This window comes from Haliotis rufescens, unplaced genomic scaffold, assembly GCF_023055435.1.
Source record: "Haliotis rufescens isolate VD_foot unplaced genomic scaffold, xgHalRufe1.0.p SCAF_1, whole genome shotgun sequence".
In the NCBI taxonomy this organism is placed as follows: Eukaryota; Metazoa; Mollusca; class Gastropoda; order Lepetellida; family Haliotidae; genus Haliotis; species Haliotis rufescens.
In genome coordinates, this window is record NW_025963779.1 from 74,198,694 (window position 1) to 74,215,947 (window position 17,254).

At 43.8% G+C, this 17,254-nt stretch overlaps 1 protein-coding gene across 1 annotated transcript in view; it reads left to right on the forward strand.

Annotated features, from left to right (window-relative positions):
* The first annotated feature begins 3,463 nt into the window (after window positions 1-3,463).
* The window catches only part of LOC124146775 (protein odd-skipped-related 1-like), a 50,553-nt gene continuing 36,762 nt past the window's right edge, over window positions 3,464-17,254 (forward strand). Inside the window, exon 1 of the mRNA XM_046517229.2 lies at window positions 3,464-3,613. Within this exon, the coding sequence (XP_046373185.1) occupies window positions 3,541-3,613 (73 nt within the window). The 5' untranslated portion in view covers window positions 3,464-3,540. The remainder of the gene's footprint in view (window positions 3,614-17,254) is intronic.

Below are 17,254 nucleotides of genomic sequence, written 5' to 3' on the forward strand. Positions count from 1 at the left end.
TGACTGAAGAATGGGTCCATGAAGGCAGACAGTGACTGAAGAATGGGTCTGTGAAGTCAGAGAGTGACTGAAGAATGGGGTCTGTGAAGGCAGACAGTGACTGAAGAATGGGTCTGTGAAGGCAGACAATGACTGAAGAATGGGTCTGTGAAGGCAGAGAGTGACTGAAGAATGGGTCTGTGAAGGCAGACAGTGACTGAAGAATGGGTCTGTGAAGGCAGAGAGTGACTGAAGAATGGGTCCGTGAAGGCAGACAGTGGCTGAAGAATTGGTCTGTGAAGGCAGAGAATGACTGAAGAATGGGTCTGTGAAGGCAGAGAGTGACTGAAGAATGGGGTCTGTGAAGACAGACTGTGGCTGAAGAATGGGTACGTGAAGGCAGAGAGTGACTGAAGAATGGGTCTGTGAAGGCAGACAATGCCTGAAAAATGGGTCTGTGAAGGCAGAGAGTGACTGAAGAATGGGGTCTGTGAAGACAGACTGTGGCTGAAGAATGGGTCTGTGAAGACAGACAGTGACTGAAGAATGGGTCTGTGAAGACAGACTGTGGCTGAAGAATGGGTCTGTGAAGGCAGACAATGACTGAAGAATGGGTCTGTGAAGACAGACAGTGACTGAAGAATGGGGTCTGTGAAGGCAGACTGTGGCTGAAGAATGCGGGGAATGCTATAAATCTGATTATAGAAAAATACTGGAAACTAATGTTAACTGTTCACGACAAGGAACATGGGTCATAGGTCATGTCATAGTCAGCCAGGGATGTGCCCTCGTCGTTAGCTAACGTTTGGCAACCCTGTCAAGTGTCTCCCGAAATACGAAAAGTGGCGAATTCCGTTTTGATTTCAAAGCAATTATGTACGGATTTCAGTAACGGTACTTTAGAATTTTGAAGAACCAACAAAAGCATGGAACAGGTAATGGAAAATATGTGGAAAGAATGCAATCATCGAGAACTGATAGCAAACAGGGAGATTGACAGATTTAATGAAAACAATTAACCCCGTAAACGCTATACCCTTCACATATGGTACACGTGTACAGAAATGGGACATCATGAAAACATCGCCATGGATAAGATTTCTATGACTGTAAACAAGACATGTCGTAGATAGTAATGGGTGGTGAGGACATTTGTAGCCGATCACCAGGCTATCTTGCACTGTCATCAAGCCATTATACTGTCGTTTCACACCGAAACAGCCCCCGACATGTGGTGACGAAGGAGTGACGCCGAGAGACGCGCAAGTGGTTGGAGTGGAGCTGTAGTTGGGAGAGGGGGGCGTGGTGGTAGTAAATTACAGCTGTTGATCTATCCCATGTGTTCTCGTTAGTAAGGCGTTAGCCTAAATAACTGACTTTTAACATCAAAAATATTTTATTTGATGTGTGTGGAGTTGTATCATGATTATCTTAATTTTCTTTTCGAGATTAACGATCGAACAATGTTTGAATTCTTCGAAAGTCCGGAAACAGGACATACATAAACACGTGTTCCAAACCAGGATATAAGATATTTGTTGGGACATGGAACATTACAAACGCAGCCCTTTCACTGAGTAGATTACGTAAATGATATCATTTTTTAGTGGATGGGGGGCGTGCCACCACCTGACCTAATGTTTCCCGGCGCAATTTTAACCCTTTATTCTACTATTTACGCAAAGATAAACCCACTTCTACCTGACGTTACATTCTACCCGTTGCTTATAATATCGATCACTACTTGTCCAGACGTGAGTATACACAGGTTCCCGACATACAGTTGGACCTGGACTGAGCGCGGCGTTATACCAACAAGAAACAAGCGGTGGTCCTACCCGGCGATTACCCCACCACATTACGCTACCCGAAGATAAACATGTCACTCTATCGGGGAAAGCCATGTCTTCATGACCACGACCACTATCACCACAACTGACCAAACTATACAAGACTCCAAGAAGCCACTTACGTAGAAGTACCCTGTGGAGATCACAGGGCGTAAATTGTGTCAAGTGCGTTCTTGTTGTCTGGCTATGTGATGACACATAGCCGTACTATCGATTACCCGTTTGTATGCAGGGTTAGTGGGATAACTGTATTACCCGTTTGTATGCAGGGTTATTAGGATAACTGTATTACCCGTTTGTATGCAGGGCTATTGGGATAACTGTAGTACCCGTTTGTATGCAGGGTTAGTGGGATAACTGTATTACCCGTTTGTATGCAGGGTTAGTGGGATAACTGTATTACCCGTTTGTATGCAGGGTAAGTGGGATAACTGTATTGCCCGTTTGTATGCAGGGTTATTGGGATAACTTTATTACCCGTTTGTATGCAGGGTAAGTGGGATAACTGTATTACCCGTTTGTATGCAGGGTTATTGGGATAACTGTATTACCCGTTTGTATGCAGGGTTAGTGGGATAACTCTATTGCCCGTTTGTATGCAGGGTTTTTGGGATAACTGTCTTACCCGTTTGTATGCAGGGTTATTGGGATAACTTTATCACCCGTTTGTATGCAGGGTTATTGGGATAACTGTATTACCCGTTTGTATGCAGGGTTATTGGGATAACTGTATTACCCGTTTGTATGCAGGTTTAGTGGGATAACTGTATTACCCGTTTGTATGCAGGGTTATTGGGATAACTGTATTACCCGTTTGTATGCAGGGTTAGTGGGATAACTGTCTTACCCGTTTGTATGCAAGGTTATTGGGATAACTTTATTACCCGTTTGTATGCAAGGTTATTGGGATAACTGTATTACCCGTTTGAATGCAAGGTTATTGGGATAACTGTATTAGCCGATTTAATGCAGGGTAAGTGGGATAACTGTATTACCCGTGTGTACGCAGGGTTAGTGGGATAACTGTATTACCCGTTTGTATGCAGGGTGAGTGGGATAACTGTATTACCCGTTTGTATGCAAGGTTATTGGGATAACTGTATTAGCCGATTTAATGCAGGGTAAGTGGGATAACTGTATTACCCGTTTGTATGCAGGGTAGGTGGGATAACTGTATTACTCGTTTGTATGCAGGGTAAGTGGGATAACTCACTTATTCTTCATACGCCACGTTCACGAAATATATTAATAAACCTCTCAGCGTGGGTGTAACATGATTATATGTAAAGGTGCCATACATATACGTCGTAAACAAACACAATTTACATGTGGCATCTTATCGTTAAATTTATATTTTCCGCTCAAGAAATTATGTGTACTAAAAGTCAATACCTGTCACTATTTACACGTCCTACTATCTTGTTAAGGGATAACCGCATATTTTTAACAAACATTTAATCGGGTCATTGTCTTTACGAGCCGTTCGTGCCAAGTGGCCCAAACTATAAAAATAACTGTCCTACCCATGGATGGTGTTTACAACTTTGATGCGTCGCTGTTTTGACTCGATCAAATCTGGCGACATGTGCGCATGCGCTGGTGTGAGTATATCCCAGACGAAGGCCTGAAGTGTTATCATTATCGAAAGTGATATTTCATTTTGCACGTGTCTTCTCGAGTGACACGCGACATAACAACTCTCGCCGTCAGTATGCCCAGATCTTTCCTAATCCGAAACGCAACCCGCAGTTATTGCAGCGACAATTCTGCTTTGACCCCAATCGGTGAGTACATGATTTATTTGCCCATAGAATACTTTATTGTTTTTAAAAATAATTCATAAACTATTGAGATATTCCACATCAAGACCCGGACGCCGGATTCCGCTGTGCGATATTTATATCAGGGCACAAATAGGTGAATACACTTCTTGATAAATATTTATATACTTATATTTTATTGTGCTTATTTCTATATTATAAAATATACTGACACGTCCAACGTTATCCATTTTCATATGTTTGCAGCAATCATTCCTTTGTTGAATTCCGTATTTTAACAGCTTTCTCTAACCAGTATTTAGTCCACGTCAATTTTAATATTACGAATAACTTGTGTTTCATCTAATTGTAAATTCGTGCGTTTATTAACAGAGGTGAATTAATAGCTAGCGCAAGATTTTAGAGAAACATAGGTTTGTCTTGACTAAATGTAGCTCACGTGGAGATGGCGTTGTTTGCTAATTATATAGACAGCCTAAAGCATGAGTTGGACGCGAAACCAGGAAGATCCTGATATACAATATAAAGATGATGCATAAGTTGCGTTAATTAATTAGATAATGCTACTGAATTCATCACATTCCTACCTACACTTTTCGTGGAAATGCATGATTATTCCTTAGAATTAGAACATTATTTCACACGTAAAATCGTGCGTAGGCCTTCCAGCTAAGGGTCTTTGTCACAGTGAGTAAAATATAAATGACATATTTAAGTTTGACCCCACAAAAAGTTTCGAGTTATTTTAGTTCTCTGATGAGGTTCAAAACTCCCCTAAATAAGACAGATTGATATAATCACATGATAGAGCTATAACCACCGTCATGACAGATACAGGAATAAGTTTATGAATACTTCCTTCCTAAAATACTTCACACATAATGCAGAGAAGCATTATGTGTAAAAATACTGGTTTTCAGAGTTTGACAAAATCTGTCATTTTAGTAATTCTTAGAATGAAACCGGATGTTGCATATACATGAAGATCCACACATTACATACAGCAAGCGCCCGGCCTCAACTGACGGAAACATCGAGATCACCTCGAGACACCACCCACCCCCCCACCCCCTCAACCCCCTCCCTCCCGTCCCACACATTTATTTCGCAATGCTGGCCCTGCGATTTCCCAATCTCCTGTGAAATCGTTTCAGTCTCACATGTTCTCCACACTAACTTCCACATGCTATCGACTGATTCAGCCTTGCGTGTTCTACACCATATCGGTGGTAGAGCGTCCAACGAGAGCGGAAGGTCGGGGTTCGACTCCCGGCCGCGTTTCCAAAAGACGTTAAAAGATGGTACTTGGTATTACCCTGTCTGGCGCTCGTCATTAACGCGATAAAACGAGGACTGGTCGGCTCCGAGTCTGTATACTGTGTCTGAGTAGGGTATTCATGTTAAACTGCGGCGTGGTATCTCAGTGGGCTAGCGCTATAAAATAGGCATTAGTCACACACAGACACAGACACATACATACGCGACGTTAATCCCAATCTCACCTCGCCTACTCCCTATCTTCGACATGCTATCTACTTGTTCACTCTCACGTGTTCTACTCCCTATCTCCGACATGGCATCTGCTGGTTCAGTCTCACATGTTCTACTCCCTATCTCCGACATGCTATCTACTGGTTCACTATCACGTGTTCTACTCCCTATCTCCGACATGGTATCTACTGGTTCACCCTCACATGTTCTACTCCCTATCTCCGACATGCTATCTGCTGGTTCAGTCTCATATGTTCTACACCCTATCTCCGACATGCTATCTACTGGTTCACTATCACGTGTTCTACTCCCTATCTCCGACATGCTATCTACTGGTTCACCCTCACATGTTCTACTCCCGATCTCCGACATGCTATCTATAGGTTCACCCTCACGTGTTCTACACCCTATCTCCGACATGCTATCTGCTGGTTCAGTCTCACGTGTTCTACACCCTATCTCCGACATGCTATCTACAGGTTCACTCTCACGTGTTCTACTCCCTATCTTCGACATGCTATCTACAGGCTCAGTCTCACATATTCTACTCCCTATCTCCGACATGCTATCTGCTGGTTCAGTCTCACATGTTCTACTCCCTATCTCCGACATGCTATCTTCAGGTTCAGCCTCACATGTTCTACTCTCTATCTCCGACATGCTATCTACAGGTTCAGTCTCACGTGTTCTACTCCCTATCTCCGACATGCTATCTGCTGGTTCAGTCTCACATGGTCTACTCCCGATCTCCGACATGCTATCTACAGGTTCACCCTCACATGTTCTACTCCCGATCTCCGACATGCTATCTGCTGGTTCAGCCTCACATGTTCTACTCCCTATCTCCGACATGCTATCTACAGGTTCAGCCTCACATGTTCTACTCCCTATCTCCGACATGCTATCTGCTAGTTCAGTCTCATATGTTCTACACCCTATCTCCGACATGCTATCTACAGGTTCACTCTCACGGGTTCTACTCCCTATCTCCGACATGCTATCTACAGGTTCACCCTCACGGGTTCTACTCCCTATCTCCGACATGGTATCTACTGGTTCACCCTCACATGTTCTACACCCTATCTCCGACATGTTATCTACAGGTTCAGTCTCATATGTTCTACGCCCTATCTCCGACAAGCTATCTACAGGTTCACTCTAACGTGTTCTATGCCCTATCTCCGACATGCTATCTACAGGTTCAGTCTCACGTGTTCTACTCCCTATCTCCGACATGCTATCTACTGGTTCACCCTCACATGTTCTACTCCCGATCTCCGACATGCTATCTATAGGTTCACCCTCACGTGTTCTACACCCTATCTTCCACATGCTATCTACAGGTTCACCCTCACATGTTCTACTCCCTATCTTCGACATGCTATCTACAGGTTCAGCCTCACATGTTCTACTCCCTATCTCCGACATGCTATCTACAGGTTCAGCCTCACATGTTCTACTCCCTATCTCCGACATGCTATCTACTGGTTCAGCCTCACATGTTCTACTCCCTATCTTCAAAATGCTATCTACAGGTTCAGTCTCACGTGTTCTACTCCCTATCTCCGACATGCTATCTACTGGTTCACCCTCACATGTTCTACTCCCGATCTCCGACATGCTATCTATAGGTTCACCCTCACATGTTCTACACCCTATCTTCCACATGCTATCTACAGGTTCACCCTCACATGTTCTACTCCCTATCTTCGACATGCTATCTACAGGTTCAGCCTCACATGTTCTACTCCCTATCTCCGACATGCTATCTACAGGTTCAGCCTCACATGTTCTACTCCCTATCTTCGACATGCTATCTACAGGTTCAGTCTCACATGTTCTACTCCCTATCTCCGACATGCTATCTACTGGTTCAGTCTTCCATGTTCTATACCCTATCTCCAACATGCTATCTACAGGTTCAGCCTCACATGTTCTACTCCCTATCTTCGACATGCTATCTACAGGTTCAGTCTCACGTGTTCTACTCCCTATCTCCGACATGCTGTCTACAGGTTCAGTCTCACATTCACATATTACATCGGCATTCACGTATTGTTTCGGTATTTACAAATACAGGCATTCACGCACTGTACTATCATTTACGTAGTACATCGGTATTGACATTTTGTATATGTATTCACGCCTTGTATCGGTGTTCACATATTTCATCGGCATTCGCGTATCGTATTGGTATTAACATGCAAACAACACATTGGCATTCACGTACTGAATCGTCATCATAAAGATATATACAGCCAAAAAAGTAATTGGATCAATGATGGTTTCGAGGAAATCGTATCGCGACTGTAGCCACACTCTGTGGGTTACGTTGTGGTTGGGGAGAATGATGTAGCGGTATTAGGAGTGGGAAGCAGGTCGTATCGCTTCATCAACTGGTCTTACATCAACTGTTCGTTCATCGGATCTTTTCCCCAAAGTCTGGAGACAGGGAGCAAACATGTTCCATTACAGAGTACATTGTTCCAGATTATTGTGATTTTGAGACTTATTTTAATTTTGTAGCGCATTAATTCTTGCTTTTCAATAAAAGCGCATGCACGGAGTTAACAGGTAGCCGGTTCATTTGTGCAATATTCATAGTTCAGTCCCACATGTTCTACTCCCTATCTCCGACATGCTATCTGCTAGTTCAGTCTCATATGTTCTACACCCTATCTCCGACATGTTATCTACAGGTTCACTCTCACGTGTTCTACTCCCTATCTCCGACATGGTATCTACTGGTTCACCCTCACATGTTCTACACCCTATCTCCGACATGTTATCTACAGGTTCAGTCTCATATGTTCTACGCCCTATCTCCGACAAGCTATCTACAGGTTCACTCTAACGTGTTCTATACCCTATCTCCGACATGCTATCTACTGGTTCAGTCTCACGTGTTCTACTCCTTATCTCCGACATGCTATCTGCTGGTTCAGTCTCACATGTTCTACTCCCTATCTCCGACATGCTATCTGCTGGTTCAGTCTCACGTGTTCTACACCCTATCTCCGACATACTATCAACAGGTTCACTCTCACGTGTTCTACTCCCTATCTCCGACATGCTATCTAAAGGTTCACTCTCACGTGTTCAACTCCCTGTCTTCGACATGCTGTCTACAGGCTCAATCTCGCGTGTTCTACTCCCTATCTCCGACATGCTATCTGCTGGTTCAGTCTCACGTGTTCTACAACCTATCTCCGACATACTATCAACAGGTTCACTCTCACGTGTTCTACTCCCTATCTCCGACATGCTATCTACTGGTTCACCCTCACATGTTCTATACCCTATCTCCGACATGCTATCTACAGGTTCAGCCTCACATGTTCTACTCCCTATCTCCGACATGCTATCTACAGATTCAGTCTCACGTGTTCTACTCCCTATCTTCGACATGCTAACTACAGGTTCAGTCTCACTTGTTCTACTCCCTATCTCCAACATGCTATCTACTGGTTCAGTCGCATATGTTCTACGCCCTATCTCCGACAAGCTATCTACAGGTTCACTCTAACGTGTTCTACACCCTATCTCCGACATGCTATCTACAGGTTCACCCACACGTGTTCTACAACCTATCTCCGACATGCTATCTACAGGTTCAGTCTCACATGTTCTACTCCCTATCTTCGACATGCTATCTACAGGTTCAGTCTCACATGTTCTACACCCTATCTCCGACATGCTATCAACAGGTTCACTCTCACGTGTTCTACTCCCTATCTCCGACATGCTATCTACTGGTTCAGTCTCACATGTTCTACTCCCTATCTTCGACATGCTATCTACAGGTTCAGTCTCACATGTTCTACTCCCTATCTCCGACATGCTATCTACAGGTTCAGCCTCACATGTTCTACTCCCTATCTTCGACATGCTATCTACAGGTTCAGTCTCACTTGTTCTACTCCCTATCTCCGACATGCTATCTACAGGTTCAGTCTCACATTCACATATTACATCGGCATTCACGTATTGTTTCGGTATTCACAAATATAGGCATTCACGCACTGTATTATCATTTACGTAGTACATCGGTATTGACATTTTGTATATGTATTCACGCCTTGTATCGGTGTTCACATATTTCATCGGCATTCGCGTATCGTATTGGTATTAACATGCAAACAACACATTGGCATTCACGTACTGAATCGTCATCATAAAGATATATACAGCCAAAAAAGTAATTGGATCAATGATGGTTTCGAGGAAATCGTATCGCGACTGTAGCCACACTCTGTGGGTTACGTTGTGGTTGGGGAGAATGATGTAGCGGTATTAGGAGTGGGAAGCAGGTCGTATCGCTTCATCAACTGGTCTTACATCAACTGTTCGTTCATCGGATCTTTTCCCCAAAGTCTGGAGACAGGGAGCAAACATGTTCCATTACAGATTACATTGTTCCAGATTATTGTGATTTTGAGACTTATTTTAATTTTGTAGCGCATTAATTCTTGCTTTTCAATAAAAGCGCATGCACGGAGTTAACAGGTAGCCGGTTCATTTGTGCAATATTCATAGTTCAGTCCCACATGTTCTACTCCCTATCTCCGACATGCTATCTGCTAGTTCAGTCTCATATGTTCTACACCCTATCTCCGACATGCTATCTACAGGTTCACTCTCACGTGTTCTACTCCCTATCTCCGACATGGTATCTACAGGTTCACCCTCACATGTTCTACACCCTATCTCCGACATGTTATCTACAGGTTCAGTCTCATATGTTCTACGCCCTATCTCCGACAAGCTATCTACAGGTTCACTCTAACGTGTTCTATACCCTATCTCCGACATGCTATCTACTGTTTCAGTCTCACGTGTTCTACTCCTTATCTCCGACATGCTATCTGCTGGTTCAGTCTCACATGTTCTACTCCCTATCTCCGACATGCTATCTGCTGGTTCACTCTCACGTGTTCTACACCCTATCTCCGACATGCTATCTAAAGGTTCACTCTCACGTGTTCAACTCCCTGTCTTCGACATGCTATCTACAGGCTCAATCTCGCGTGTTCTACTCCCTATCTCCGACATGCTATCTGCTGGTTCAGTCTCACGTGTTCTACACCCTATCTCCGACATACTATCAACAGGTTCACTCTCACGTGTTCTACTCCCTATCTCCGACATGCTATCTACTGGTTCACCCTCACATGTTCTATACCCTATCTCCGACATGCTATCTACAGGTTCAGCCTCACATGTTCTACTCCCTATCTCCGACATGCTATCTACAGATTCAGTCTCACGTGTTCTACTCCCTATCTTCGACATGCTAACTACAGGTTCAGTCTCACTTGTTCTACTCCCTATCTCCAACATGCTATCTACTGGTTCAGTCGCATATGTTCTACGCCCTATCTCCGACAAGCTATCTACAGGTTCACTCTAACGTGTTCTACACCCTATCTCCGACATGCTATCTACAGGTTCACCCACACGTGTTCTACAACCTATCTCCGACATGCTATCTACAGGTTCAGTCTCACATGTTCTACTCCCTATCTTCGACATGCTATCTACAGGTTCAGTCTCACATGTTCTACACCCTATCTCCGACATGCTATCAACAGGTTCACTCTCACGTGTTCTACTCCCTATCTCCGACATGCTATCTACTGGTTCAGTCTCACATGTTCTACTCCCTATCTTCGACATGCTATCTACAGGTTCAGTCTCACATGTTCTACTCCCTATCTCCGACATGCTATCTACAGGTTCAGCCTCACATGTTCTACTCCCTATCTTCGACATGCTATCTACAGGTTCAGTCTCACTTGTTCTACTCCCTATCTCCGACATGCTATCTACAGGTTCAGTCTCACATTCACATATTACATCGGCATTCACGTATTGTTTCGGTATTCACAAATATAGGCATTCACGCACTGTATTATCATTTACGTAGTACATCGGTATTGACATTTTGTATATGTATTCACGCCTTGTATCGGTGTTCACATATTTCATCGGCATTCGCGTATCGTATTGGTATTAACATGCAAACAACACATTGGCATTCACGTACTGAATCGTCATCATAAAGATATATACAGCCAAAAAAGTAATTGGATCAATGATGGTTTCGAGGAAATCGTATCGCGACTGTAGCCACACTCTGTGGGTTACGTTGTGGTTGGGGAGAATGATGTAGCGGTATTAGGAGTGGGAAGCAGGTCGTATCGCTTCATCAACTGGTCTTACATCAACTGTTCGTTCATCGGATCTTTTCCCCAAAGTCTGGAGACAGGGAGCAAACATGTTCCATTACAGATTACATTGTTCCAGATTATTGTGATTTTGAGACTTATTTTAATTTTGTAGCGCATTAATTCTTGCTTTTCAATAAAAGCGCATGCACGGAGTTAACAGGTAGCCGGTTCATTTGTGCAATATTCATAGTTCAGTCCCACATGTTCTACTCCCTATCTCCGACATGCTATCTGCTAGTTCAGTCTCATATGTTCTACACCCTATCTCCGACATGTTATCTACAGGTTCACTCTCACGTGTTCTACTCCCTATCTCCGACATGGTATCTACTGGTTCACCCTCACATGTTCTACACCCTATCTCCGACATGTTATCTACAGGTTCAGTCTCATATGTTCTACGCCCTATCTCCGACAAGCTATCTACAGGTTCACTCTAACGTGTTCTATACCCTATCTCCGACATGCTATCTACTGTTTCAGTCTCACGTGTTCTACTCCTTATCTCCGACATGCTATCTGCTGGTTCAGTCTCACATGTTCTACTCCCTATCTCCGACATGCTATCTGCTGGTTCAGTCTCACGTGTTCTACACCCTATCTCCGACATACTATCAACAGGTTCACTCTCACGTGTTCTACTCCCTATCTCCGACATGCTATCTAAAGGTTCACTCTCACGTGTTCAACTCCCTGTCTTCGACATGCTGTCTACAGGCTCAATCTCGCGTGTTCTACTCCCTATCTCCGACATGCTATCTGCTGGTTCAGTCTCACGTGTTCTACAACCTATCTCCGACATACTATCAACAGGTTCACTCTCACGTGTTCTACTCCCTATCTCCGACATGCTATCTACTGGTTCACCCTCACATGTTCTATACCCTATCTCCGACATGCTATCTACAGGTTCAGCCTCACATGTTCTACTCCCTATCTCCGACATGCTATCTACAGATTCAGTCTCACGTGTTCTACTCCCTATCTTCGACATGCTAACTACAGGTTCAGTCTCACTTGTTCTACTCCCTATCTCCAACATGCTATCTACTGGTTCAGTCGCATATGTTCTACGCCCTATCTCCGACAAGCTATCTACAGGTTCACTCTAACGTGTTCTACACCCTATCTCCGACATGCTATCTACAGGTTCACCCACACGTGTTCTACAACCTATCTCCGACATGCTATCTACAGGTTCAGTCTCACATGTTCTACTCCCTATCTTCGACATGCTATCTACAGGTTCAGTCTCACATGTTCTACACCCTATCTCCGACATGCTATCAACAGGTTCACTCTCACGTGTTCTACTCCCTATCTCCGACATGCTATCTACTGGTTCAGTCTCACATGTTCTACTCCCTATCTTCGACATGCTATCTACAGGTTCAGTCTCACATGTTCTACTCCCTATCTCCGACATGCTATCTACAGGTTCAGCCTCACATGTTCTACTCCCTATCTTCGACATGCTCTCTACAGGTTCAGTCTCACTTGTTCTACTCCCTATCTCCGACATGCTATCTACAGGTTCAGTCTCACATTCACATATTACATCGGCATTCACGTATTGTTTCGGTATTCACAAATATAGGCATTCACGCACTGTATTATCATTTACGTAGTACATCGGTATTGACATTTTGTATATGTATTCACGCCTTGTATCGGTGTTCACATATTTCATCGGCATTCGCGTATCGTATTGGTATTAACATGCAAACAACACATTGGCATTCACGTACTGAATCGTCATCATAAAGATATATACAGCCAAAAAAGTAATTGGATCAATGATGGTTTCGAGGAAATCGTATCGCGACTGTAGCCACACTCTGTGGGTTACGTTGTGGTTGGGGAGAATGATGTAGCGGTATTAGGAGTGGGAAGCAGGTCGTATCGCTTCATCAACTGGTCTTACATCAACTGTTCGTTCATCGGATCTTTTCCCCAAAGTCTGGAGACAGGGAGCAAACATGTTCCATTACAGATTACATTGTTCCAGATTATTGTGATTTTGAGACTTATTTTAATTTTGTAGCGCATTAATTCTTGCTTTTCAATAAAAGCGCATGCACGGAGTTAACAGGTAGCCGGTTCATTTGTGCAATATTCATAGTTCAGTCCCACATGTTCTACTCCCTATCTCCGACATGCTATCTGCTAGTTCAGTCTCATATGTTCTACACCCTATCTCCGACATGCTATCTACAGGTTCACTCTCACGTGTTCTACTCCCTATCTCCGACATGGTATCTACAGGTTCACCCTCACATGTTCTACACCCTATCTCCGACATGTTATCTACAGGTTCAGTCTCATATGTTCTACGCCCTATCTCCGACAAGCTATCTACAGGTTCACTCTAACGTGTTCTATACCCTATCTCCGACATGCTATCTACTGTTTCAGTCTCACGTGTTCTACTCCTTATCTCCGACATGCTATCTGCTGGTTCAGTCTCACATGTTCTACTCCCTATCTCCGACATGCTATCTGCTGGTTCACTCTCACGTGTTCTACACCCTATCTCCGACATGCTATCTAAAGGTTCACTCTCACGTGTTCAACTCCCTGTCTTCGACATGCTATCTACAGGCTCAATCTCGCGTGTTCTACTCCCTATCTCCGACATGCTATCTGCTGGTTCAGTCTCACGTGTTCTACACCCTATCTCCGACATACTATCAACAGGTTCACTCTCACGTGTTCTACTCCCTATCTCCGACATGCTATCTACTGGTTCACCCTCACATGTTCTATACCCTATCTCCGACATGCTATCTACAGGTTCAGCCTCACATGTTCTACTCCCTATCTCCGACATGCTATCTACAGATTCAGTCTCACGTGTTCTACTCCCTATCTTCGACATGCTAACTACAGGTTCAGTCTCACTTGTTCTACTCCCTATCTCCAACATGCTATCTACTGGTTCAGTCGCATATGTTCTACGCCCTATCTCCGACAAGCTATCTACAGGTTCACTCTAACGTGTTCTACACCCTATCTCCGACATGCTATCTACAGGTTCACCCACACGTGTTCTACAACCTATCTCCGACATGCTATCTACAGGTTCAGTCTCACATGTTCTACTCCCTATCTTCGACATGCTATCTACAGGTTCAGTCTCACATGTTCTACACCCTATCTCCGACATGCTATCAACAGGTTCACTCTCACGTGTTCTACTCCCTATCTCCGACATGCTATCTACTGGTTCAGTCTCACATGTTCTACTCCCTATCTTCGACATGCTATCTACAGGTTCAGTCTCACATGTTCTACTCCCTATCTCCGACATGCTATCTACAGGTTCAGCCTCACATGTTCTACTCCCTATCTTCGACATGCTATCTACAGGTTCAGTCTCACTTGTTCTACTCCCTATCTCCGACATGCTATCTACAGGTTCAGTCTCACATTCACATATTACATCGGCATTCACGTATTGTTTCGGTATTCACAAATATAGGCATTCACGCACTGTATTATCATTTACGTAGTACATCGGTATTGACATTTTGTATATGTATTCACGCCTTGTATCGGTGTTCACATATTTCATCGGCATTCGCGTATCGTATTGGTATTAACATGCAAACAACACATTGGCATTCACGTACTGAATCGTCATCATAAAGATATATACAGCCAAAAAAGTAATTGGATCAATGATGGTTTCGAGGAAATCGTATCGCGACTGTAGCCACACTCTGTGGGTTACGTTGTGGTTGGGGAGAATGATGTAGCGGTATTAGGAGTGGGAAGCAGGTCGTATCGCTTCATCAACTGGTCTTACATCAACTGTTCGTTCATCGGATCTTTTCCCCAAAGTCTGGAGACAGGGAGCAAACATGTTCCATTACAGATTACATTGTTCCAGATTATTGTGATTTTGAGACTTATTTTAATTTTGTAGCGCATTAATTCTTGCTTTTCAATAAAAGCGCATGCACGGAGTTAACAGGTAGCCGGTTCATTTGTGCAATATTCATAGTTCAGTCCCACATGTTCTACTCCCTATCTCCGACATGCTATCTGCTAGTTCAGTCTCATATGTTCTACACCCTATCTCCGACATGTTATCTACAGGTTCACTCTCACGTGTTCTACTCCCTATCTCCGACATGGTATCTACTGGTTCACCCTCACATGTTCTACACCCTATCTCCGACATGTTATCTACAGGTTCAGTCTCATATGTTCTACGCCCTATCTCCGACAAGCTATCTACAGGTTCACTCTAACGTGTTCTATACCCTATCTCCGACATGCTATCTACTGTTTCAGTCTCACGTGTTCTACTCCTTATCTCCGACATGCTATCTGCTGGTTCAGTCTCACATGTTCTACTCCCTATCTCCGACATGCTATCTGCTGGTTCAGTCTCACGTGTTCTACACCCTATCTCCGACATACTATCAACAGGTTCACTCTCACGTGTTCTACTCCCTATCTCCGACATGCTATCTAAAGGTTCACTCTCACGTGTTCAACTCCCTGTCTTCGACATGCTGTCTACAGGCTCAATCTCGCGTGTTCTACTCCCTATCTCCGACATGCTATCTGCTGGTTCAGTCTCACGTGTTCTACAACCTATCTCCGACATACTATCAACAGGTTCACTCTCACGTGTTCTACTCCCTATCTCCGACATGCTATCTACTGGTTCACCCTCACATGTTCTATACCCTATCTCCGACATGCTATCTACAGGTTCAGCCTCACATGTTCTACTCCCTATCTCCGACATGCTATCTACAGATTCAGTCTCACGTGTTCTACTCCCTATCTTCGACATGCTAACTACAGGTTCAGTCTCACTTGTTCTACTCCCTATCTCCAACATGCTATCTACTGGTTCAGTCGCATATGTTCTACGCCCTATCTCCGACAAGCTATCTACAGGTTCACTCTAACGTGTTCTACACCCTATCTCCGACATGCTATCTACAGGTTCACCCACACGTGTTCTACAACCTATCTCCGACATGCTATCTACAGGTTCAGTCTCACATGTTCTACTCCCTATCTTCGACATGCTATCTACAGGTTCAGTCTCACATGTTCTACACCCTATCTCCGACATGCTATCAACAGGTTCACTCTCACGTGTTCTACTCCCTATCTCCGACATGCTATCTACTGGTTCAGTCTCACATGTTCTACTCCCTATCTTCGACATGCTATCTACAGGTTCAGTCTCACATGTTCTACTCCCTATCTCCGACATGCTATCTACAGGTTCAGCCTCACATGTTCTACTCCCTATCTTCGACATGCTCTCTACAGGTTCAGTCTCACTTGTTCTACTCCCTATCTCCGACATGCTATCTACAGGTTCAGTCTCACATTCACATATTACATCGGCATTCACGTATTGTTTCGGTATTCACAAATATAGGCATTCACGCACTGTATTATCATTTACGTAGTACATCGGTATTGACATTTTGTATATGTATTCACGCCTTGTATCGGTGTTCACATATTTCATCGGCATTCGCGTATCGTATTGGTATTAACATGCAAACAACACATTGGCATTCACGTACTGAATCGTCATCATAAAGATATATACAGCCAAAAAAGTAATTGGATCAATGATGGTTTCGAGGAAATCGTATCGCGACTGTAGCCACACTCTGTGGGTTACGTTGTGGTTGGGGAGAATGATGTAGCGGTATTAGGAGTGGGAAGCAGGTCGTATCGCTTCATCAACTGGTCTTACATCAACTGTTCGTTCATCGGATCTTTTCCCCAAAGTCTGGAGACAGGGAGCAAACATGTTCCATTACAGATTACATTGTTCCAGATTATTGTGATTTTGAGACTTATTTTAATTTTGTAGCGCATTAATTCTTGCTTTTCAATAAAAGCGCATGCACGGAGTTAACAGGTAGCCGGTTCATTT